Here is a 23,731-nt window from a genome sequence, read left to right as displayed (position 1 = left end):
GCTACTACACCTGCAGTTGCGCTTATGGCCTTTAGGGGGAAGAGTTACTTAGTACTGCTTTAAATATGGTTACGTGAAGTGTTCCACTACAAAGTATAATTACACAACATTAAACAATGTGGATTTTCTAAGCGGTTAAAGGGGGGACTATAATGTAAGGCGTAATAATACCAGGAGTAGTTTGGCATCCGCACAGTAAAGTGAAGATTACTGCGCGGATTTCGAACTACTCCTGGTATTATTACGCCTTACAATATAGTTCCCCCTTTAACCGCTTAGAAAATCCACATTGTTTAATGTTGTGTAATTATACTTTGTAGTGGAACACTTCACGTAACCATATTTAAATAGGGAAAACGTGGAAGAGCTCGGTAGCTTCTATCTTGACCTGTTTTGGAGCTATAGAGGAGAGAGGGAGAGGCTAAATGCTAACGCCGTCTGCGCTGTGTTTACGTGACTGAAGGCACGGGTGAAGATCAGACAGGTCCTAAAGAACTCGTCAAAGCTAAGGTAAGAACATATCTCAGTATGTAAAAACGGTGGCCTATTCCTTTAAATATTCCAATATTGTAATCATCATTCGCATCACCACAGCAATATTCTTAGCAATTCTAAAATACTAGTTTAGTTTATTAGTTTATTTCACAGGCTCATGTACATAATCATGGAGACCGGGTAGAGTTGTAACACTTTTTGCTTCAGCACCTGTAACTCACAGCATTTTTGAGCGAGAATTCTCAAACTCTCATGCAAAGCGCCCACATTTGTTTACTACAAATGGCACCAGTTCAAACCTCTGCAAGAAAATCACAGACCTCGTGAGGTGATGTGAAATACATCCTGCGTTTCATTGGGATGTGGTAAGCTGTAACATTTAAACAAAAGAAGCAAAAACAGAGGCCACGACATGTGATGCTTCAAAAAGAGGTTTAGTGAAACAAAAGAACAATGTCTTTGACCTGTCATGTGCTTCAGTCCATAACACAGGTCTGCACTTACAGGAATAATACAGGAAACTCCTGGTTGATTGAAACACTACAGTTCAACAATACAACAGTGTGTCGTCAAATGTGTGTTTGTCCATTTTGAGCAGATGGATTCAGATGTAAAAAAGTGTCCGAAGAGACCAGATGTGTCCGGTGGAAAGAAAAGCAGGAAGTAAGATGATGAATTATTTTGTGATGGTATATGCAGTATATTGCACAAACACAACACTGTGTGATTTTACAGGAAGAAAAAAGATGTGCGACCGAGGCCTGCAGCTTCTGCGAGTCCAGAGAGACCAGATGTGTCTCGTAGAAACAAATCTGAACAGTAAGTCCCTCTGATCATCAAAAAACGATCAAGCACCGAGCAATGGTCATCGTTTGCAAATGTCAAATATCAGTCGATAATATGTGAAAATCTAAACATCAATATAAAAAAAGAAAAGGTGATGTTTGAACAGGGCAGCAGCAGATCAGTGGCAAATTGTTTCGCTACTATAATTCAAAGGCCGGTTGTTGGACTCCAGGTCTTGCTCGTGCATGCTGTTATTGTGTCCTTGGGCAAGACACTTCAATGGCATTGTCTTTCTGAATGTCATGTGCAAGTGACTCATTCTGCCAGTAAGCCCCAGGGCAGCCGTGGCTAGTTTAAAGTGTGTGATCAAAGCCTTTGGGCCATGTTTACATCAGTTACAAAGTATGGACCATTTAGTAACTTTTAACAGAAAGAATAAAATCTCATAAATGATTTGTTACAATAATGATAATAACAGCAACAATCATAACAACAATAATAATAATAACTAGAAATGGCTGCGCCATTGCGATTGACTGCGGAAATGCGGGAAGCGAATGCAGAAATTGCATAAACTCTTCAAATTGCATAAATTGCTTAATTTGCATAATCAAATTTGCATAAACTGGTAAAATGCATCAAATGTCATGTTGCATTAACTGTATAAACTGCATAAAGTGGTAAAATGCATGAATGGGTTAATTTGCATAAATTATGTAAATTGCATAAACTCTTTAAAATTCATAAATCCTAAATGGCATAAACTCTTAAGTTGCATAAACGCTTGAAAATGCATTAACTGGTTATATTCCATAAACTGGTCAAACTGTTGAAAGTGCTTGATTGGCAGAAGCTGCACAAATGGCTGAAAGGCCTGGAGTTTCCCCATTGGCTGGATTCGCACATACACACTAATGCAAAAATTTCAAACTCCCGTATAAAAAAAAACTGTAAAACTGCAGAAGGCCATTTTTTTCTCAAAACCCACAAGTTGCAGAAGCTGAACATGCACAAAGTGCAGAAATTGCAGAAAATGCAGAAGAAAGTGCAGAAAAGCATGGATTTGCGGCAGCCCCATTATAAGTCAATGGGAAAAATCTCCGACATTTTGGCCGATTGCGGAAAAGCCGTAAGTTGCAGAAGTCCCAAAAGTAATAGCACCCTTCTCCTCAACATGCGGAAAATTTTGATGCATAACTTGCATAAATTGCACAAAGCATGAAGGTGCTGAAAGCTGGAGAAAATCGGGAAAAAGATGGAAGAGGAATAATAATAAAGAACATGAAAACCAATAATTGACTGCGGAAGAATTCCGCCTCATTCAATAATAGTAATGGGCTATATGCACAGTGACCCCACGTGATTTCCGCTCCCTCTTCCCATTAAAAATGAGCAGGTCCTACAGAAATTAAGCGATAGCTTAAGATTTGGTAAAGGACATCGAGTAAAAGTTAAGATGCGACGGAGCAGGTTAAAAAATATTACATGAGACGTAACGACTTCACTGGAGGAAACTCCGTGTTCATAACGGTGGATGTTTTTGTCTTGAGGCTAACGCGGCTAACACAAAATAAAAAATAAAACTAGCGCAAAGTTTTGAACAAGCCTGCGCAAAAAAGAATCGTCCTGGTTGTAGTTTAAATAATATTTACTTCTTTACGTGTTATATGATAATTTTTCAACACTAGCCTTTAGCTCTAAGATAAAAGCTCCGCCCCTTACGACAGCTGGCGTTTCCTTTGAGTGAACAAGATGTTTGTAACACGTTTCTGTGACTCCATCAGTAACTCGTTTCCATAACCAGATCCTGAACTTCTCTATATTTGTGTGGGACCTGCTAATTGTGAATGTAAACGATCGCTGACAGGAAGTCCAGCGTCTGGCGGACTGTCCAGGAAGACGTCACGTGGGGAAACTGTGCATATAGCCTATAATATTAATAATATCTCTATTTCTATCAAAAATATTTTTTTCTCTCAAAATTTGTATTAAAACTACGTAATGGCAGTACATGTATTCTGTACACACACAAAGGCCTGCGACCCACTGGGCTCCGGCCTCTTGCATGAGCTGATGAGCGTCTGACAGGCGAGGCACGGGAGCGTATGGGAGCTCTGTGCATGAAATATCTACAACAAAAACATTGTTTTAAATCAAGGTTTTTCTCTGTTTCTGTTTTTTCTCATAAAGAACCGATGTTCACCTCAAACCAGACGATTCTGAATCAAGGCTCGACTGTGAGTCCCTCAGGAGTGACCGCTCTAAAGAGAACCCACCCATATTTGCAGCTGATCGGTGAGCATCAATCAATCGATCGATCGATCGATCGATCGATCGATCGATCAATCAATCAATCAATCAATCAATCAATCAATCAATCAATCAAAATGAATCATCGTGTTTAAAGAGGGGGTATTATGCTTTTTTCAGTCACATAGCACCAGTCTATATCACACTACAATGATGACCAAACCTTCTGTTGGTCTGTAAATGCAGTAAATTAGAATAACTGCCTTGTATAAAATGTCTCTCTCAAAATGGCCGTAGTGAATGTCTTGAAATAGGCCTCTGTCTCTTTAAGAACCTCTGACTCTTTCCGACACGCCCCCTCCACACGCTGTCTGTGGCATCAGTGGGGAGGGGGTTCTGCTGAGGAGCAGTGGTTGGTTACTCGGCTGGTGACGAAAGCTCGGCGGCGTCTCCAGGAGGTGGGGGCGTTCCTAGGAGGACTCAGGCAAACCTGTCCCTAAAATGGCCGCCATCAGAGTTTTTACAGATTACTCAAAAATACGTGAATGTGCCAAGGCAACACTTCAGGCATGTTTTTAATGAGGGAATGACATAATAACATGATGTAAAGCTTGAAAAAGTCGATTTTGCATAATACCCCCCCTTTAAAGAACCAGGAGATGTGACGCAGCCTTTGTTTATGGATATTATTAATTCATGGGAGCCCCAAACGTTGAAAGCATGTTTTCATAGCCTCCAAACACTTGCATAGTTCAACTTAAGCAAAGAAAATAAATGTACTTAGTGAAATGCAATACATTCAGATTTTGAACTACTTGCTGACACAGGCTGTGAAGCCTGAAGATGTACCAATCCGTCTTGTTTGCTTCCGCCACCGATACTGGGGTTTGAGTATCTGCCGATATTAACTGATACCAAGAGACTTCCATAAAGGGTTTTTCTCTGTGTAAAAAAGTCAATGTACCGGAATACAGTTACTCAGAATGTGTATTAAAACTATGTCAGGGCGGTACATGTATTCTGTACACACACAAAAAAACAAATCAAGCTGCTGCCGGAGGTGTCCTGAGACCCACTGGGCTCCGGCCTCTTGCATGAGCTGATGAGCGTCTGACAGGCGAGGTACGTTAGGTACGTACGTACAACTTGCAGAAGGGAGGGCTGTGCATAAAATATCAACGACAAAAACAATGGTTTAAAATCAAGGTTTGTCTTAATTTTTGTGTCTTTTTCTCTGTTTCTCTTTTTTCACATAAAGAACCGATGTTCACGTCAAACCAGACGATTCTGAATCAAGGCTCGACTGTGAGTCCCTCAGGAGTGACCGCTCTAAAGAGAACCCACCCATATTTGCAGCCGATCGGTGAGCATCAATCAATCGATCGATCAATCAATCAATCAATCAATCAATCAAAATGGTCAAGAACCAGGAGATGTGACGCAGCCTTTGTTTATGCATAGCCCCAAACTTTGAAACAGTGTTAATTTTGACAACATATTTTATTTTATTTTTAGTCTTAGTCTTTTGACTAAAATGTAATTTAATTTTAGTCGAGATTTAGTCAAAAAAAACTTTTCAATTTTAGTCTAGTTTTAGTCGACTAAATTGCGTGTCATTTTAGTCGACTAAATTTAAGACTAATTTAGTCGTCTTTGCTTTTATAATATTCATTATAATCATATTTAATCAAGGTCCTTGACTTAATGGAGCTGCTCCACATGAACAAAGCTCAGAGCTGATCCTTTGGCAGAGAATTTAAATGATCTGAGGCTCTTTCAGACGCTCAATAGAAGTTTGGATGATTTTAGTCTCTCCCTTTCATTTTTATTTAGTCTGATTTTAGTCGACTAAAATATCTGGACATTTTAGTCACAGTTTTAGTCTCATGAGAAACTTTTAATTTAGTTTTAGTCCAATTTTAGTCGTCAAAAATATCACTTGACTAAAATTAAGACTAAATATTTTCGTCGACGAAATTAACACTGCTTTGAAAGCATGTTTTCATAGCCTCCAAACACTTGCATAGTTCAACTTTAAGAGGCTAGATGCAAGTTGGCCATTTTATACTCACTACTGGCACCTCAGGTCATACGTGTAACTGAAGCTTCTATATTAAGCTCGTGCATGACGGCACTTCGGACCCGAATTAACACCTTTTTGAGTGACGGTGCAGGATTTTAGAGGCAGTTGTGGTGAACAGGTCTGGGCTCATTATACACGTTAGGACATGGCTGGAACATGTAGGGGGAGGAAAATACATTATTTTAACATTTATAAACTCTGTATAGTCCCTTTAAGCACTGGGGGGAAAAAAGAAAAGAAATGTACTTTGTTAAATGCAATACATTCAGATTTTGAACTACTTGCTGACACAGGCTGTGAAGCCTGAAGATGTACCAATCCATCTTGTTTGCTTCCGCCACCGATACTGGGGTTGGAGTATCTGCCGATATTAATTGATACCAAGAGACTTCCATAAGGGGTTTTTCTCTGTGTAAAAAAGTAAATGTACCAGAATACAGTTACTCAGAATTTGGATTAAAACTATGTAATGCAACATCGCGTGGCGGTCGGGGACAGTGCCCCTGGATTGGCAGACCGGGGTGGTGGTCCCTCTCTTTAAGAAGGGGGACCGGAGGGTGTGTTCCAATTACAGAGGAATCACCCTCCTCAGCCTCCCCGGTAAGGTCTACTCCAGGGTGCTGGAGAGGAGGATCCGGCCGATAGTTGAACCTCGGATCCAGGAGGAACAATGCGGTTTTCGTCCTGGTCGTGGCACATTGGACCAGCTCTATACCCTTCATCGGGTGCTTGAGGGTTCGTGGGAGTTCGCCCAACCAGTCCACATGTGTTTTGTGGACCTGGAGAAAGCGTTCGACCGCGTCCCTCGTGGTGCCCTGTGGGGGGTGCTCTGGGAGTATGGGGTCCGGGGCCCTCGTGGTGCCCTGTGGGGGGTGCTCCGGGAGTATGGGGTCCGGGGCCCTCGTGGTGCCCTGTGGGGGGTGCTCCGGGAGTATGGGGTCCGGGGCCCTCTGCTAAGGGCTGTTCGTTCCCTGTATGAGCAGCAGGAGCTTGGTTCGCATTGCCTGCAGTAAGTCAGACCTGTTCCCGGTGCGTGTTGGTCTCCGCCAGGGCTGCCCTTTGTCACCGGTTCTGTTCATTACTTTTATGGACAGAATTTCTAGGCGCAGCCAGGGGCCGGAGGGTGTCCGGTTTGGGAGCCTCAGGATCTCATCTCTGGTGTTTGCGGACGATGTTGTTCTCTTGGCTCCAACGAACCAGGACCTTCAGCTGCTCTGGGGCGGTTTGCAGCCGAGTGTGTAGCGGCCGGGATGAGGATCAGCACCTCCAAATCCGAGGCCATGGTTCTCCACCGGAAAAAGGTGGCTTCCCCTCTTCAGGTCGGTGGGGAGTCCTTACCTCAAGTGGAGGAGTTCAAGTATCTCGGGGTCTTGTTCACGAGTGAGGGACGGATGGAGCGTGAGATGGACAGACGGATCGGTGCGGCGTCAGCAGTGATGCGGTCGCTGTATCGGTCTGTCGTGGTGAAGAGGGAGCTGAGTCGGGGCAAAGCTCTCGATTTACCGATCGATCTACGTTCCCGCCCTCACCTATGGTCATGAGATTTGGGTAATGACCGAAAGGACAAGATCGCGAATACAAGCGGCCGAAATGAGTTTCCTTCGCAGGGTGGCTGGGCGCACCCTTCGAGATCGGGTGAGGAGCTCAGTTACCCGGGAGGAGCTCGGAGTAGAATTGGCTAGGGCATCTGTTCCAGATGCCTCCTGGTCGCCTCCCGCGGGAGGTGTTCCAGGCATGTCCTAGTGGGACAAGGCCTCGTGGAAGGCCCAGGACACGGTGGTGGGACTATGTCTCCGAGCTGGCCTGGTGTCGCCTCGGGGTCCCCCCAGAACAGCTGGAGGAGGTGTGTGTGGATCGGGAAGTTTGGGCATCTCTGCTGAGACTGCTGCCCCCGCGACCCGGCCCCGGATAAAGCGGAAGAAAATGGATGGATGGATGGATGGACTATGTAATGAAAATGAGTGTCTGACAGGCGAGGTACGTTAGGTACGTACGTACAACTTGCAGAAGGGAGGGCTGTGCATAAAATATCAACGACAAAAACAATGGTTCAAATTCAAGGTTTGTCTTAATTTTTGTGTCTTTTTCTCTGTTTCTGTTTTTTCTCATAAAGAACCGATGTTCACCTCAAACCAGACGATTCTGAATCAAGGCTCGACTGTGAGTCCCTCAGGAGTGACCGCTCTAAAGAGAACCCACCCATATTTGCAGCCGATCGGTGAGCATCAATCAATCAATCAATCAATCAATCAATCAATCAATCAATCAATCAATCAATCAATCAATCAATCAATCAATCAATCAATCAATCAATCAAGCAATAAATCAATCAAAATGAGTCATCGTGTTTAAAGAACCAGGAGATGAGACCGCAGCCTTTGTTTATGGATATTATTAATTCATGGGAACCCCAAACGTTGAAATCATGTTTTCATAGCCTCCAAACACTTGCATAGTTCAACTTAAGCACTGGGGGAAAAAAGTAGTTCAGATTTTGAACTATTTGCTGACACAGGCTGTGAATCCTGAAGATGTACCAATCCGTCTTGTTTGCTTCCGCCACCGATACTGGGGTTTGAGTATCTGCCGATATTAACTGATACCAAGAGACTTCCATAAAGGGTTTTTCTCTGTGTAAAAAAGTCAATGTACCGGAATACAGTTACTCAGAATTTGGATTAAAACTATGTAAGGAAAAGGCACGGGAGCTCTGTGCCTTGCCTGTATATATCAACGACAAAAACATTGGTTTAAAATCAAGGTTTGCCTTAATTAATTGATATTTTTTGTGTCTTTTTCTCTGTTTCTGTTTTTTCTCATAAAGAACCGATGTTGACCTCAAACCAGACGATTCTGAATCAAGGCTCGACTGTGAGTCCCTCAGGAGTGACCGCTCTAAAGAGAACCCACCGATATTTGCAGCCGATCGGTGAGCATCAATCAATCAATCAATCAATCAATCAATCAATCAATCAATCAATCAATCAATCAATCAATCAATCAAAATGAACCACCGTGCTTGAATTCACTAGCAAGGACCACGCCACAACAAAGTGCATTTAAGATTTTATTCACAAGGCGGAAGCCGCCCCGATGCCAAAAGAGTGGACGGATCAGTGCGTAGGACATACCAGACGGGCGTAGAGTCTTGTGGAAAAACTTACGAGTCTTGATGCCATCTTCCCAGCTTTGGTGAGGAACGGAGGGTCGCGCAAAGATGAGATAGATGCAAAAGTAGCGAAATGCACTAAAGCAGAGTTTTGTAAGGCTGATGGAAGAATCAAAGAATCAAAGTGGAATGGTGAGATAGGGAAAGAAGGCCCAGGCAGATCAGTCTAACTCCTGCACTCCTCGAGTGGAATTAGCGAGTCGGATGCATGAATGGTACAGTCTGATAACCTCAGACGAATAGACCAGCCATAGACGCTGGATTACGGCGTATATCCGGGACATCGCAGAACCCGAAAAGCCCAAAGGAACATGTGCTCCAAAGAAAGGTAGACTGTGGGGGTGAAGTAACTAGAACATAGAGTGCTGAGATGAGTGGAGATCACGTTGTGGCCGCAGCCATTGTTTATGGACATTATTAATTTGTGGGAGCCCCAAACATTGAAAGCATGTTTTCATAGCTTCCAAACACATGCATTGTTCAACTTCAGCACTGGAAGCAGAAGCAAAATCTTTTTTGCTTCCGCTACTGATACTGGGGTTTGAGTATCTGATACCAAGAGACTTCCATAAAGGGTCTGTCTCTGAGTAAAAAAGTCAACGGTCCTCTTTACTTCATTCAAGATCAAGAAAGCTTGATCTTCTCTTGCAAATGAGATGTTTCATATCAATATATCTAATAATGAGTTAAAAACATTTTCTGGCTAAAGAACATGCAGTGTTGTGCACAACACAACAAGAAACTATGGGAAGGAAATGAAAAATATTGCCCAACTTGTGTCATCTCTCACAATAATTCTGGTTGAGCTTTGCCTTAGCCTAAACAGATGGTCTGATCTGCAGTTCAGGTTCATCTTGTAATCAAACATTTTCATTAACAGGAATGTGAAATCTGCAAAACCTCCAGCTCCAAGAAAGGTATGTAACCTTGAAGAACCAATCACACTGTTCATTTGTTTGTTCTATTGAATGTATTTTTTGTGTCCCATGCATTCACAGATAGGAGAGGACGCTGCTCTTCCTCCCTCAATGGAAGACTGGACGACAGAACATGTTAAACAGTGGCTGACAGCAAAGCTTCGAATTCCACTAAGTGTTTCACAGAATCTATATGAATCTGAGACCTCAGGAGCTTGCTTAGTGTCCTTTGAGAAACAGGACCTTGTGGAGTTAAAGGTTCCTCTAGCGCCAGCTTTACAAATCCTACGTGAGGTGAAGAGGTTCAACAGCCGCTCTGAGCCGAGTGCACGGCCTCATGAACCAGAGTCACAAAGAACAGCAGAGCATCATCTGGAAACACAAACTGTGTCAACAGATTCAGGATTTCACAGTGAAAGTTCAGCAGTGGTAATTCTGCAAGAGGCAAGAGACAAAATTAAACGTCTGCTTGAGAAACCCACTGATGAGCAGCTTAGTGAACACACCTCTGACCAGTTCAGTGAACACACCTCTGACCAGTTTAGTGAACACACATATGGCCAGGTTATTGAACACATCCCGACAGCAACACATATGAAAAAAACCTTGAGTGCGATGCGTCCATTTGACAAAAGCAATGTCCCAGTATTTTACTCAGAGCACCACTTCCTCCCAGCTATAGTGGGTCCAAGTAATCTTCTAGAGCCTGTTCATGAGTATCAGCTTCTGCCAGATTCAGAGGAGGTCAGTCAGAAAGAGGCTCTGTTTGAGTTCACTAATGAAATGTTCTGTTTCGCGGCGAGCTGCATGAATTCACGAACCAACGGGACGATTCATTTTGGAGTGAAGGATAAACCAAGTGAAGAACACGGTCAGATCATCGGCCTCAAAATCAGCTCTAGGAGTCTTTACAGTGAGGCATTTGAATTAAATGTGAGTAAATACTTTGATCAGAAACACATAACCTCTGCCAGGACCTGCATCCGGCCTCCTGTGTTCATCCAGGTCCAACGTGAAGATGGAACAGCTTCAGACAAATGTGTGATTGAAGTGGATGTGATTCCTTTGTATTCAGAGACTCTGGACAGTGTTTTCTATACAATATTTAATATTCCGTCCACAGAGAAACACCAGTCCAAAAGTGAATGCCTTTTTGTGCGAGACGGGTCCAGAAAAGTCAACATTTTGTCAGATTCAAATCCACGTGTTCTTCAAGATAAGATAAAAGACATTGATGAGAAAGTAAAGCATTGGGCATCTGCTCGCAGAGCAGCAGAACAGAGACATGAACCTCCTCCTTCCTGTGAAAACCAGGGTCAAAGACTCAAACAGCTGATCACTCGGGGACGAGATGCACTTTCAAACTCCATCCAAGTCTTTGTTGTGACTGACAAATGTGTTTCAACTCAACTGGAGCACATGGACTTTCTGAAAGAGCTAAACTTGTTTGCAGTTTTAGATTTTGACCCAGAGTCGGCTAAAGATGGAACATGCCACTTTTACAGAAAAGACCGTGTTGCAAATCTGCATTTCCCACACATGTACTCGACTCAAGACAGCACTTCAGTTATTGCAAAACTTAACCTGTTCAAACAAACCAGCTGGATTTTCTGCAATGGGCAGGCCGGTGAAGACGGTGACTTAGAGAAACCGCTCACTCCCGGTGAGTGGCTGAAGAAACGATCCGGTGACATCACCAACATGGTGTCTTTTCTTTGCAGTCCAGACTTGCTTCCCAGGCACGGATTATTGGTCATAATAATCCTTCACTCTGCGGTAACGGACATCTCAAGTCCTATTTTGGAAACATTCTGTGCTTTGTATCGCTCACTGGAGGGGATGGACAATATGCTTTGTCTTTGCAAAGACGCCACAGTCTTCAGTCACTGGAAGAATTTGGTGGATATCCGCTGTAAAGAAAATATCACTAATAAATGCATCCACTCTTTGAGTTTCCAGGAGATCTCCAGCACCATTAAAACACTCAAAGAGCCACAGACAAGAGCCTCCAGAAGATTCTTACCCTCCACTGGTTCTAGCTCAGTTCAACTGGAAAAGAAAGACGAAGAGATGATGCCAGATTTGGAAATACTGTGTGAAAACGAATGTGAAAATACAGAAATTGAAACAAAGACATCTTTTGAAGACTTTAAAAAGAAAACAGAGGAGGATTTTTACAGAGGAGGACAAGTGTCCTGGTGGAACTTTTACTTGTCGGAGCAGCCGGGCAGCCTGCCTTTCATCAAACGAGACAGATACACTGAGCTTCATAAAATCATCTGTCCAGTTCAGAGTCACATGCCTCCATGTGTGATCGTGTCACTCTTCCACCACCCCGGCTGTGGGGGAACGACTTTAGCAATGCACATTCTCTGGAGCTTAAAAAACAAATTCAGATGTGCAGTTGTTAAAAACCAAATGGCGACAAACAAAGACATTGCATTGCAAGTCAGGAAGCTGCTCATATACGGTAAACAAGATCAATCAGGGTTCACACCAGTGCTGCTCTTGACAGACAACTGGTACGATGTGGAGGATCTAAGGCAATGTATCATTAGTGCTACCACGGACAGAAACCAGCCCAACATGGTTGTTATATTAAAGTGTGAGAGAACTCCATTTCCAAACGAAGCCTCAAGAAACAGTGACAATCCAAATGTCATCATCAGCGCAAAGCTCTCACTGAAAGAGAAGGATTTGTTTTATGAGAAATATGAAGAACTCAAAAAAAGCCATGACAAGCTGGACACTTTTTATGCGTTCATGATCATGAAAAATAATTTCAGCAAAGATTACATCAGTGATTTGGTGAACAACATTCTCAAAGATCTTGATGTTGGTTCCAAACAGGGCCGACTCTTGGGTGGCCTGGCTTTGTTGAACGCATATGTTCATGACTCCTACATGTCACTCTCTTTATGCGAAGAGCTGATGGAAATAAGAAGCCCACTGCGGAAAACAGAAACACTGGAAGATAAAATGAATCCATATTCAACTCTTTTGATCACTTTTACCGTTGAGGAACATGGCACTTACCAAGCAGTGCGGCTCTTACATCAGATGATTGCTGAAAACTGCCTGAAAGTCTATAAAGAGCATAAGCTAAAGCTGTCCGATGTAACCGCTGATTTGTTGTACTGTGAGAATCTCTATAAGACATGCATGGGAAAGGACTTCCTGATACAGTTTATCCAAAGTATGTTGGTCACACGAAGTCGGCGAGAGCAGGGAGACGACAAGAACACACTGTTTTCCCCTTTGATTGAGGACATACAAAAAGAAGAAGGTGTTGATAAGGTCACAGAAGTCCTTGAAAGGGCAGTAAAAAGATTTGATCGAAGTGCAACATTGCCTCAAGCGCTGGCACGGCACATGTGCCTGAATGAGAAAGACTTTGACTCTGCGCTCAAATGGGCCCTAGACGCTCAGAGCAAAAGATCCAACTCCTACATCGCAGACACTGTGGGGCAGGTGTACAAAAGCCACCTCAAAAAGATTATTGAAGATTCCAAGGAACAGTCTCCAGAATCACTTGATGAATGTTTAAATTTAGCCTCTAAAGCTGTGTCTGCTTTCAAGGAGTCACAAGAACTGGCCAAGAAAGATGAACATGATCCACTTGATCTACACTTTAAAAGAGGACATACGTCTTATAATCTGTCTGGCTATCTTGCAGAAACTGAGGTTACAATGATGGCTCTTGACTTGATCACTGAACTTCCTGTTTTCACAGCTACAGGCAGACATAGTAGAGACAAAATGCTACAGTTTCTGAGAGGTCAACATCCTCTTAGCAGTTTGGGTCATCACAATGACCCAAGAATGAATGCAATTGTCCATGTCCTTAAAAATCATGAAAGGTTCTTAATTTCATTAAAACCAAGACTAAAGGAAAACTTCTCCTTCTTTGAGGATTACTTCACTTACTTGAGGCCGAGACATGTGCCTCTCAAAAAGGAAACAGTTGAGGAAAGAAACAAACGAAAAGTGTCTGAACTTTTCAAGAAATACATCATACTATTTAGTTGTTCAGAGGAGGAAAAACTGTCTGAAAGAGCAAAAAACCCCAAACTAAGTCTGCAGCAGGTAATAGTGGATCATCGCGAAGACTTGGAGATGATGCAAGCCGATTCTTTTGCTGGACTTCTGCAGAGTTTGAGCCACAAAGACCCGAAGGACATTGAAAACATTTTAGCCAAATGGAAATTCATCTTTGAAAATTCTAGAAGCAGATTTCCATCAACTTCTGACACTGTTAACTACATCCTTGCAAACATTGTTCTTCACAGTGTCAAGCCAAACTCCAGCCTGTTGAAGAAATATGAAGAGTTAGTCACAATCCTTAATGACACTCTGCAAAGGGAGGGCACTCGTTCAAATATGTCCGAGCTGTATTATCTCTGCATGCTGCTGATGTGGCCTTCAAAGGAACAGTCTCTCAAAAACTTCACAGAGTACAGCAATATCACCACTTACATCACATCAGCCAAACGATCCTTCCATAAACGTTTTAGCCCCATGTTTCCATCAAGAAGTGCCATAGCTTATTTCTTCCTGGGAAGATCAAGTGGTTTAAAACGGATTATCAACAAAGCAAAGCTTGACCAAACATTACAGGAATCCCAATCTAGTGACCAAATTAGAAACCTTTGGCACACTGGACAAGCTTGGAGTGATTCAAACATCCAAGGGAAGCTGTTAAGAGTTAAAGGAAGATCTGAAAATGGGGACATTTATGTCACTTATGGAGCCAACACCAAAATAACGGTCCGTCCAGCTTATCTTGGTGATATTCGTAGTGGCTACAGCCGTGAAGAGGTTTCTTTTTACCTTGGCTTCACCTTGGAAGGTCCCGTGGCCTATGGTGTTAAATATGAAAACTAAATGGCTCTAATATATGGCACATCAGATGGCATCTTGAATGAATAATGGATTTACACAATAGCTTCAGGGCCGTCTCTCTTTGCTTTTCCCGTTACTGTTTGAGTCTAAAGCAGTGGTTCTCAAATGTTTCACACCAAGTACTTTTTTCCCCTTCCAATACCATCACCAGGGCCCAAATCAAGTTCAAATCAGACTAAACCTGATCTAAATTGGACTAAATGCCTATGAGAAACACCAAACGTTCATCTTTGATGGAGCCTGAGAAAAATGGGACAAATCAATGGCTTTGGAGATACTGACGTAAAAGTTTCAGAACTGTGATTGTCGAGACGTCTGGTCACAGTATGAAGTCATCTTTCCACTTTCTCTTGCTAATAAATGTGTTCTTGCCACAAAAAGAAAATCTGCTGCTTATTGTTATAGCTCAGTAGTATTTGGGAATGAACTTTGAAGTCTTAATGAAGATACGAGCCAGTGCATCCCTTATACAGTTGAATTTTAATTGCCATTTTTTTTAATATGTCATTTCTGCTGACAATGGACTGATATACTAATCATGTAAAAGTTTACTAATACAGTCAGAAAAAAGGTTTTAAAAAGGGTGAAGTTTGATGGGACTGAAATACAGCCCTGGACTCTGACCAGCCTGGCCCAAAATAGCGTAAATGTGACACTTACCACCCGTCTTAACGGAGCGCTTTTTCTCCAGTTCGGCTTTACCCAAATCTAAAAGCTTCTCAGCTGGAGAGCAACAATGTAACGCCTCATTTGAAAGCTGAGACCTACAAAGTGATTGTAACTTTTTGTCAAGTCGCCGCTTTTTTCGTCATAGTTTTGTTGTTTCTTCATTACTTTTTGTGTTTTTTCATTGTGTTTTTGTCACTTTTTTGTCACATTTTTTCCATCATTCTTTTGTCATGGTTTTGTCACGTTTTTTTCACATTTTTGTCACATTTTTTCCATCATTCTTTTGTTATGGTTTTGTCACGTTTTTTGTGGCCTTTTCGTTGCTTTGTTGTCGTGTTTTTGTCGCTTTTTTGTCACATTTTTTCCATCATTCTTTTGTCATGGTTTTGTCACGTTTTTGTGGCCTTTTCGTTGCTTTGTTGTCACGTTTTTGTCGCTTTTTTGTCACATTTTTTCCATCATTCTTTTGTCATGGTTTTGTCACGTTTTTGTGGCCTTTTCGTTGCTTTGTTGTCGTGTTTTTGTCGCTTTTTTGTCACATTTTTTCCATCATTCTTTTGTTATGGTTTTGTCACGTTTTTGTGGCCTTTTCGTTGCTTTGTTGTCGCTTTTTTGTCACATTTTTGTCACATTTTTTCCATCATTCTTTTGTCATGGTTTTGTCACGTTTTTGTGGCCTTTTCGTTGCTTTGTTGTCGTGTTTTTGTTGCTTTTCCGGCACATTTTTGTTTTGTTTTCATCCTCTTTTTTGTCGCTATATTGATGCTTTTCTTTTTAGCTTTTAGATTGGGGTATCGGTTAAGGCGGGACCGGTGGCCCTAGAGCCAGTGGCCCCTCTGTGTTCTTCCAGAATGTGACATATGGCCAGTCCGCCCCTGGAGTTGTGTGAATAATGTTGCAAATGTTAAATGTTTTGACAAATGTTAAAAGTTTGTATTTAATTCACAAAAGACATTACATTAAAATACATGTTGTGGATTAAGGATCATTGTGGTTTCATTGATTAGTTCTCCTCAAATGGGACCCAAAGAGAACAGTTGAGGGTGTTTAGTTCGTAGAAGCTTTTATTTATGCCAGAAGCCCTTAGTCTGGATCTGATATTACAATTTTCTAAATAAATGAAACAATGTTGTACTAATTAAGGACCAACATATTTAAATACAAACATTCAAATTTACAAAAACTCTGAATCATTTTTTATTGAATATTGTGCAAAATGTTCTGAGTTTGATTTCACTCAGCCGTAGACACAGGACAGATGATCAGCGGCAGTATTGCAGTATTGAAGCATTGGAATATTAACTTTTGAAAAATTAAAGCAGTACTAAGTAACTTGTTAACCTTAATAAAATCCTTCCCGTAGTCCCTCGGGGGGTGAAACAAGTGTTAATGGGATGATTGGGGGGTCTTTCATCTCCCCCTGGTGTCCTGTGTCGTCGTCCGGGGTGAGTTAGAAATCTGTGAAACATTACTACACTATATACTTTCTGCTTGTTATCACAGCCCGGCACGATGCACGTAAAAAGCATTGTTCACAAGTTATTGACGCTTCTTCAACTGTTCTCTGCTGCTCTGTACAAGTCACGCAGCAATTCTATTGACGGAAGTGAGCGGGGGAAGTCTTTAGGAGTTACTGCGCGGACGTTTTGCTCCTCACAATATAGTCCCCCTTTTTATTTGCTTATAAAATCGACACGTTACATTTCTGTGTAAATATACTTTATGAAGGTGAATTTGTGTTTTTATTATCAAGGTGTTTTTTATACACTGAATTTATGTATCTGAATTTTTTGCATCCGTATTTCACCACCATATTGAAAAAAAATTCAACGTATTTTTTTTCGCTGCTGAAAAAAAAATTCAGTGGGAAAAAAAATTTCAGTGTATTTTTTTTCGCTGCTGAACAAAAAATTCAGCGAAAAAAAAAATTTCAGTGTATTTTTTTTCGCTGCTGAAAAAAAAAATTGGCGTATTTTTTTTCGCTGCTGAAAAAAAGCTGCGAAAAACAGCTGATGGGCAGCCAATCAGATCGTGAGCTCCCAGAGCGCAGCCAAGGAGGAAACTGGCTACGTCCAAACGTCAAACTAGAGTTAAAAGTACTTGTTGTGGCGTATGACTCCAAACGTATCCAAAACGCCACGGTAGGCTAAGGCAAGGGGGTTTGAACACTGATGACGCGCAGTCAGAACAATTGCACAGCTTACGAGGGTTTATTCGGGATCGAAGCAGTAAAACAGGCACTTACTTTGATGATGTTGAAATTGAAATGCCAAACCTCAATAAGACAGTGCAAATCTTTCTTTTGATGTGAAAATACATCTGAGGCGAGAAAACCACAGATACAACTTCCCTGACTTTGGGTCGGAGGCGCAATACACACAAATAGAATCACGAAGAAGAAGCTAACATGCTAACGGGCAAAGCTAACTGCGGGCTAGCCCCACTTAAACAGTATTTACAGCCGAGTTTGAGTGAAAAAAAATTATGTCCATTGTGTAATTGGATGTACAATATCCCTCTGTCCTTTTGTCTTTTCTTTTTTTTGTCTTTTTCTTACTCTCAAGGACAATTAATGAGTAAAAAACCATAACATGCTACAATACCTTTTTTGTGGCTTTGATGAAGCTTTATCATCTCTTCAGTCATGTTTTTGTTGCGTTTTTGTGGCCACTTTTTCACCGCATTTTGTCGCTCTTTCGTGGCTTTCTCGTTGATTTTTTTGTTGATTTTTCTTCACTCTTTAGCCGCGTTTTTGTCACATTTTGAGGTATGTTTGTTATGTTCTCGTCTGTTTTCCTCACTTTTTTGGTTACTTTTTCATCACTCTTTGCTCTTGTCACTTTTTCACTTTTTTTTATTGTTGTTATTGTTGCTTTTCCGCCACTTCTTTTGCTTTTAGATTTGGGTAATGCCAAACTGGGGAAAATGTGCTTGGTCTATGTGGGGGTTAAGAGGCTAATATGTAGAATTGGCTATAGATTAGACCCCCAGAACAGCTGGAGGAGGTGTGTGTGGATCGGGAAGTTTGGGCATCTCTGCTGAGACTGCTGCCCCCGCGACCCGGCCCCGGATAAAGCGGAAGAAAATGGATGGATGGATGGATGGGCTATAGATTAAATCCATGACAAATCCTCCTCTGCCTCAGCTCCACCGCAGCAGCAGAACCACCAGCCTCTCCATCTCCTCTTCTTCATCATCACTACCTTCAGTCGATGCACCAGGAGAGATAACCTGTTATTATTTACTGTGTAGTATTTTCATTGATCCTGTTTGGTTTAAAAAAAACGAAAAAAAACAGTAAGTTCTTAACCTCTTAACTCCCGCCTGAACCGAGAGCATTTTCTCCAGTTCAGCTTTACCTGTAGGCCAGTGTAACACCTCATTTGAAAGCTAAGATCTACAAAACTAAATTGATCTTTTTCCTCACATCATCAGATTTTTTTTCATCACTTTTTTTGTTGGGCAGTCTTCTCATTTTTGTCAAATTTTCTTGACTTTTTTGTCAACTTTTTCGTCAAATTTTTGTTTTTGTTTTTTGTCAAATTCTTATAACTTTTTTGTACATTTTTTGTCACTTTTTCGTCACTTTTTTGTCATATTTTTGTCCATTTTTGTTGTTGTTTTTTGGTACATTTTTTGTACATTGTTTGGCACTTTTTTCGTCAATTTTTTCTCATTTTTTTCACATTTTCATCATTGTTTTCGTCTCAGTTTTTGTTGCTATTTTCACACCTTTTTTCCAGAAGCTTTTGGATTGGGGTAAAGCTGGAGAAAATGTGCTCGGTTCAGGTGGGAGTTAAGGGGTTAAAAGAAAGAGCTAAGAGCAGATCTTGCCTTTCAGATCATCAGGATAAATGTCTAAATATATAGCTTAAACACCAAAGCGTGTGACGCCATCTGCTGGAGCACAGAGACACTACAAGGGAAACAGTGTTTTTTTTTTTTACTCCTTCCGTAGTTTAGACCTGGTTTAGTCCCGCGTGCTCCTAGTTTGAACATGGTTTATTCTTAGTCTAGTCCTGGTTTAGACCCACCTGAGGCCTTGCTTAGTCCGAGTCTAGTCTTTTGGACCTGGTTTAGTGCTGGTTCAGACCTATCTACACCTGGTTTGTACTCAATAAACGCATTTGGACGGGGCAGTGCCTTGGAGAGCGGGGTAAGTTTAACTTTTGATTTTACAAGATTATAGATCAAAGCACATTTATGGCAAAGTTACAACAACGATTGTAAGAAAAGAAAAAGTCAAGTGAGTAAAAAATGTTGGCATTGGATTGCATTGGATTTTGGTTGGTTATTTCCTATAAAAACACATGAACAGTTTAGGAAGATTTCCTCTTAAATAAACAGATGTCTTTTATTCGCTATTATTTTCCAGATATTACACATATTTAATTTGCTTTTAGGGGCACATTTTATAATCGTAATAAGGTTGCGTATGAGCCCTCATAAGTCCAGGAAGCACATAGTAGTGAAGCCCAATAGAGCTCCACAGTCCCACCCACTCACGTGTCGGGTCCGACATGCAAAAAAATTCCCATGTATTTTTTCGCAATAGGTTTGTTTAAGATGAGCCAGGCAGACTAGCCCGCGCGCAGCCGCCGAGGTGAGAATTCCACCACTGAGGGGTAAGACAGGAGTCACATGATCACATCAGTGTTTACCCACTTCTTCCCTGATCATAAACAAGTTCATGCAGATTCTACAGAGAGAAAAAAAAAGATTTTGAGGTTAGAAAGTACTTTTGTTTAGTGCTTATACTATTTCACATAAAACCATATGACATTAGATGAAATTGTAGTTTCTCAGGTTAAATTTGATGCACATTTCTCAACCATAAGTTCAAACCATTATGTTAATAAAGCTAAACAATGGCTGACAGGGTGGGGTTTGTTGTAACACAATCATCCCCTTACATACAACTAATGACACTTTATTGATTTTAATACTTTTACAGAATGCCTAGACCAGTGGTTCTCAACCTGGGGGTCGGGGCGAGACAAATTTGGGGGGTCGCCAGATCATTTAGATAAAATATACATATTTTCATTAGCATATAATGTAATGTTTCATTGTAGCTTGTGTTTGCTATTTTACCAGAGTAACTTGTTCGTAGTTTGATGAATTTTATTTCAGCCATTTGTTTTTTTTCTTTGTTTTTTAAGAATTATGTCGGCTAATGTTCCTACTTCTCAAGGTGTGACCCGGGCGGGGGGTCACGAATCCCTTTACCTGTTATAATGGGGGTCGCGGCTCCAACACCACTGGCCTAGACAGTGGAAAAGAAAGATTGACAGATTTGACCCAGCTAATGTTAAAAAAAAAAGCATCTGATGTGGTCAGAAAGAAGGGCAGGTCAGATCAGTTGCACGTGTGAACTGCCATGTAACACTGAGCAGATACTGCAAAACACCGCAAAAGCTGAGAGACCGGGGTCCAGTGATCATCTCAGAGCAGGTTACTGAAGCATCAACAAATCATCAAGTTTTCGGACAGCAGACCTGTATTATGGACTGACTCCACGTGAGGTTAAGCACATGACAGGTTAGAGAGAGAGAGAGACATTGTTCTTTTATTTAAATGAACCTCTTTTTGAAGCAGATCACATGACGTGGCCTCTGTTTTTGCTTTGTCTAACTGTCACAACTTACCCCAGCATGTGTTACAACCTACCCCGGTAGTGTTGTTGTAACAAATAACACCATGTATTTCACATCACCTCACAAGGGCGGTGATTTTCTTGCAGAGGTTTGAATTGGTGCCATCTGTAGTTAACAAATGTGGGTACTTTGTATAAAAGTTTGAGAACTCTCGCTCAAAAAGTAGTGAGTTACAGGTGCTGAGGCAAAAAGTGTTACAACCATACCCGGTCTCCTCGATTGTTTGTTTCTTTCTTGTAAAATACCCAATACTCAAATTCAAGTCCATGCTAAAATACATGGGATTTTTTTTTATGTCGGACCTGTCACGTGGGTGGGACTGTTGAGTTCTACTGTCGACTGAACTGAGTTTGGTTGAGGCTGAAAACTTGGTCCAGTCGACGACTAAAAGCCTAAAAAAAAAATATATATATTGTCACGTTTTTTGTATGTGAAAGTGATGATTTTTTTTTTATTATTATTGACAACATACAGTATATCTAAATAACAAATAAATAGTAATATTTGCCTCTCTTATTATATTAACCTTTGAACTGGACTATCACGAACCCAACCATGCCCCAAGAGGAGCTGCTCTCAGTGGTTTATTATTAGTACTTTCACATTTCCATAACTATTTAAGGAACAGTGGCAAAATGTCTAGTGTTGGATACAGAGATTATCAACAGTTTTCTAGCCTAATAAACTGTTCTGATTCCCAGCACCTACGACATGGACCTACATGGACCTGGCCGCAGATCTAAACGCAAACGTAAACTCCCTCCCAGCTCTGTGTCTCTGAAAAGTGACCACTCCAAAGACTATCCTCCCATTTTTAGAGAACCTCCTCCTGACGACCCGAGGTAAGTCACATTGATAAAACAGTGAACAAATAGTTTAGTGTCGTTTCTATCGTTGGACAATGTGTCTCCATTGTTTACCTTGATGATTGTCCGTTTAGTCATGTGCTTTATTATGCATGCACAAACTTGTATATTTATCAACCTTTCGTAACTTGATAAATTTAACGAGACAGATCTCCATAGTAGGAGAGTCAATGCTAAAAGATTACAAACAAACTTACAGATCGGGTGCTCTCAAGCTCATGGGACAGAGCCTACTTAGAAGCGAGAGGATGGGCTGAGGCACCCTGAATTTGCAGAAAACCTTTTATTATCTACAACGTGACCTGTGAGCCCCATTTAAAGCAGGGGGATCTGCAACATAAGCAGTCAGAGTAATCTGGGTGAACACTCGATTCTGATTGGCTGGAAGGTGTCCATTAAAAAGTGATCATGTACACCTAGCCTGGCATCATTTAAATAACTGTTAAATCACGTTCTATATACAGATAGATAGAAGGGGGCGGGGCTTCACCGAGGGGGAAACTAGAATCTTTTGGGATACACAGTTTTTCTCTCTTTTTAGTCATTTTCTGGTGGAATATAAACGTATTTATGACATACAAATAAAGTCAAGTCTAACTCCGGTCCATATGGATGTTTATTCACAGCAGATTGTTCAGCAGAAGCGAGAAAATGGCAGTTATAGCTCGCGCTAGCTGCAGCTGCTGAGGTCAGAGGCACATGAGTCCAGTGCTTTTGGTCAAATCCAGACTTCCTGTTGAGAAGTGTTTCTCAATCAGTGGTTTAAGTGGTTATTCCTGCTGCTGCAGCAAATGTGATGTGTACTGTATTTTGCCATGTGATAATCAACTTGTTTTACCCATTTCCAGGGTGCCTACTGACTGTACATCTGGCCGAAAACCAGCCTTGTGGCTAACTCTGGCATATTTTACAGTTGAGCTGTTATGTTAATATGCGCTGTCCTTGCAAAAATAAATAAATAAAATCACTAGCCTCGCACTCGCCTAGCGCCACGAAACACCTCAAACATAAGAACTGCATGAATTACAAAAAAAAATATCTCTAGAAATCAGCAACACTCTGGATTACTAGGAAATGAGGCCCTTTGTCAAAAATCCTGAAATATCCCTTTAATGTGCTTGAACTGAAACAGGTGAAGCAAACCAAGTTTTTGGGTGTCCCCCTTTCTTGGTCTGCTCATATCGATGAAATCACAGCCAGGATGGGTAAAGGTATTGCAACAGCCAGGAAATGTCATCTGCTTCACAAAAAGATCTTCTCAAACTTCAAGTGGCACAAAACAGGGCAGCCAGGACTGTCCTTCAGTGTTCCTACAGGACCAATGTGGCACTAATGCATTCACGCCTGTCTTGGCTTACATTTAAACTAAGACAAGATTAAACTAAGACTAATCTTACTCATGTGGACTTCAGTATTTTAAAAATAGCCACAGTTCTTTTCTGAGCAGGTTTTAGTCAAAAGCCATCGATATGCAAAAGGTCCGCAGTGCTTTACAGAGCAATATTTACCTCAGCAAACAAACTCTGAATACCTCAAATGTAAACAGACCTATCTCCAATTGGTCTGTGTGATTAAAGTTGGACGTACCTGGGCTATATTTGCCAGGGTGTTTAACCTCTTGACTCCCACCTGAACGGATCCCATTTTCTCCAGTTTGGCTTTACCCTAATCAAAAAGCTTCTTGGGGAAAAAAGCACCAAAACAGCCACAAAAAAATGAGAAGAAAACAGGGATGTAAACGCAACAAAAATGTGACAAAAACTCAACAAAAATGTGACAAAAATTAAACAAAAAAATGACAAAAATTCAATAAAAATGTGACAAAAATTCAACAAAAAAATGACAAAAATTCAATAAAAATGTGACAAAAATTCAACAAAATGTGACAAAAATTCAATAAAAATGTGACAAAATTCAACAAAATGTGACAAAAATTC

The 23,731-nt window shown here is 41.2% G+C and overlaps 1 protein-coding gene across 1 annotated transcript; it reads left to right on the top strand.

Moving 5' to 3' along the window:
• Window positions 1-1,130: 1,130 nt before the first annotated feature.
• On the top strand, window positions 1,131-14,589 carry LOC306961104 (sterile alpha motif domain-containing protein 9-like; the record flags this gene model as incomplete). Its single annotated transcript, XM_079553720.1, has 8 exons — window positions 1,131-1,158; window positions 1,263-1,314; window positions 3,472-3,576; window positions 4,790-4,894; window positions 7,728-7,832; window positions 8,439-8,543; window positions 9,664-9,700; window positions 9,782-14,589. 8 exons carry the CDS (start codon window positions 1,131-1,133, stop codon window positions 14,582-14,584), a joined length of 5,340 nt encoding a protein of 1,779 aa, XP_079409846.1. The 3' UTR covers window positions 14,585-14,589.
• Between the last annotated feature and the right edge of the window lie 9,142 nt (window positions 14,590-23,731).

This window comes from Gobius niger (assembly GCF_951799975.1).
Source record: "Gobius niger genome assembly, chromosome: 3".
Classification (NCBI taxonomy): Eukaryota; Metazoa; Chordata; class Actinopteri; order Gobiiformes; family Gobiidae; genus Gobius; species Gobius niger.
The sequence above is the reverse complement of the archived record's forward strand: the minus strand, read 5'-3'. Positions and strand labels throughout refer to the sequence as shown.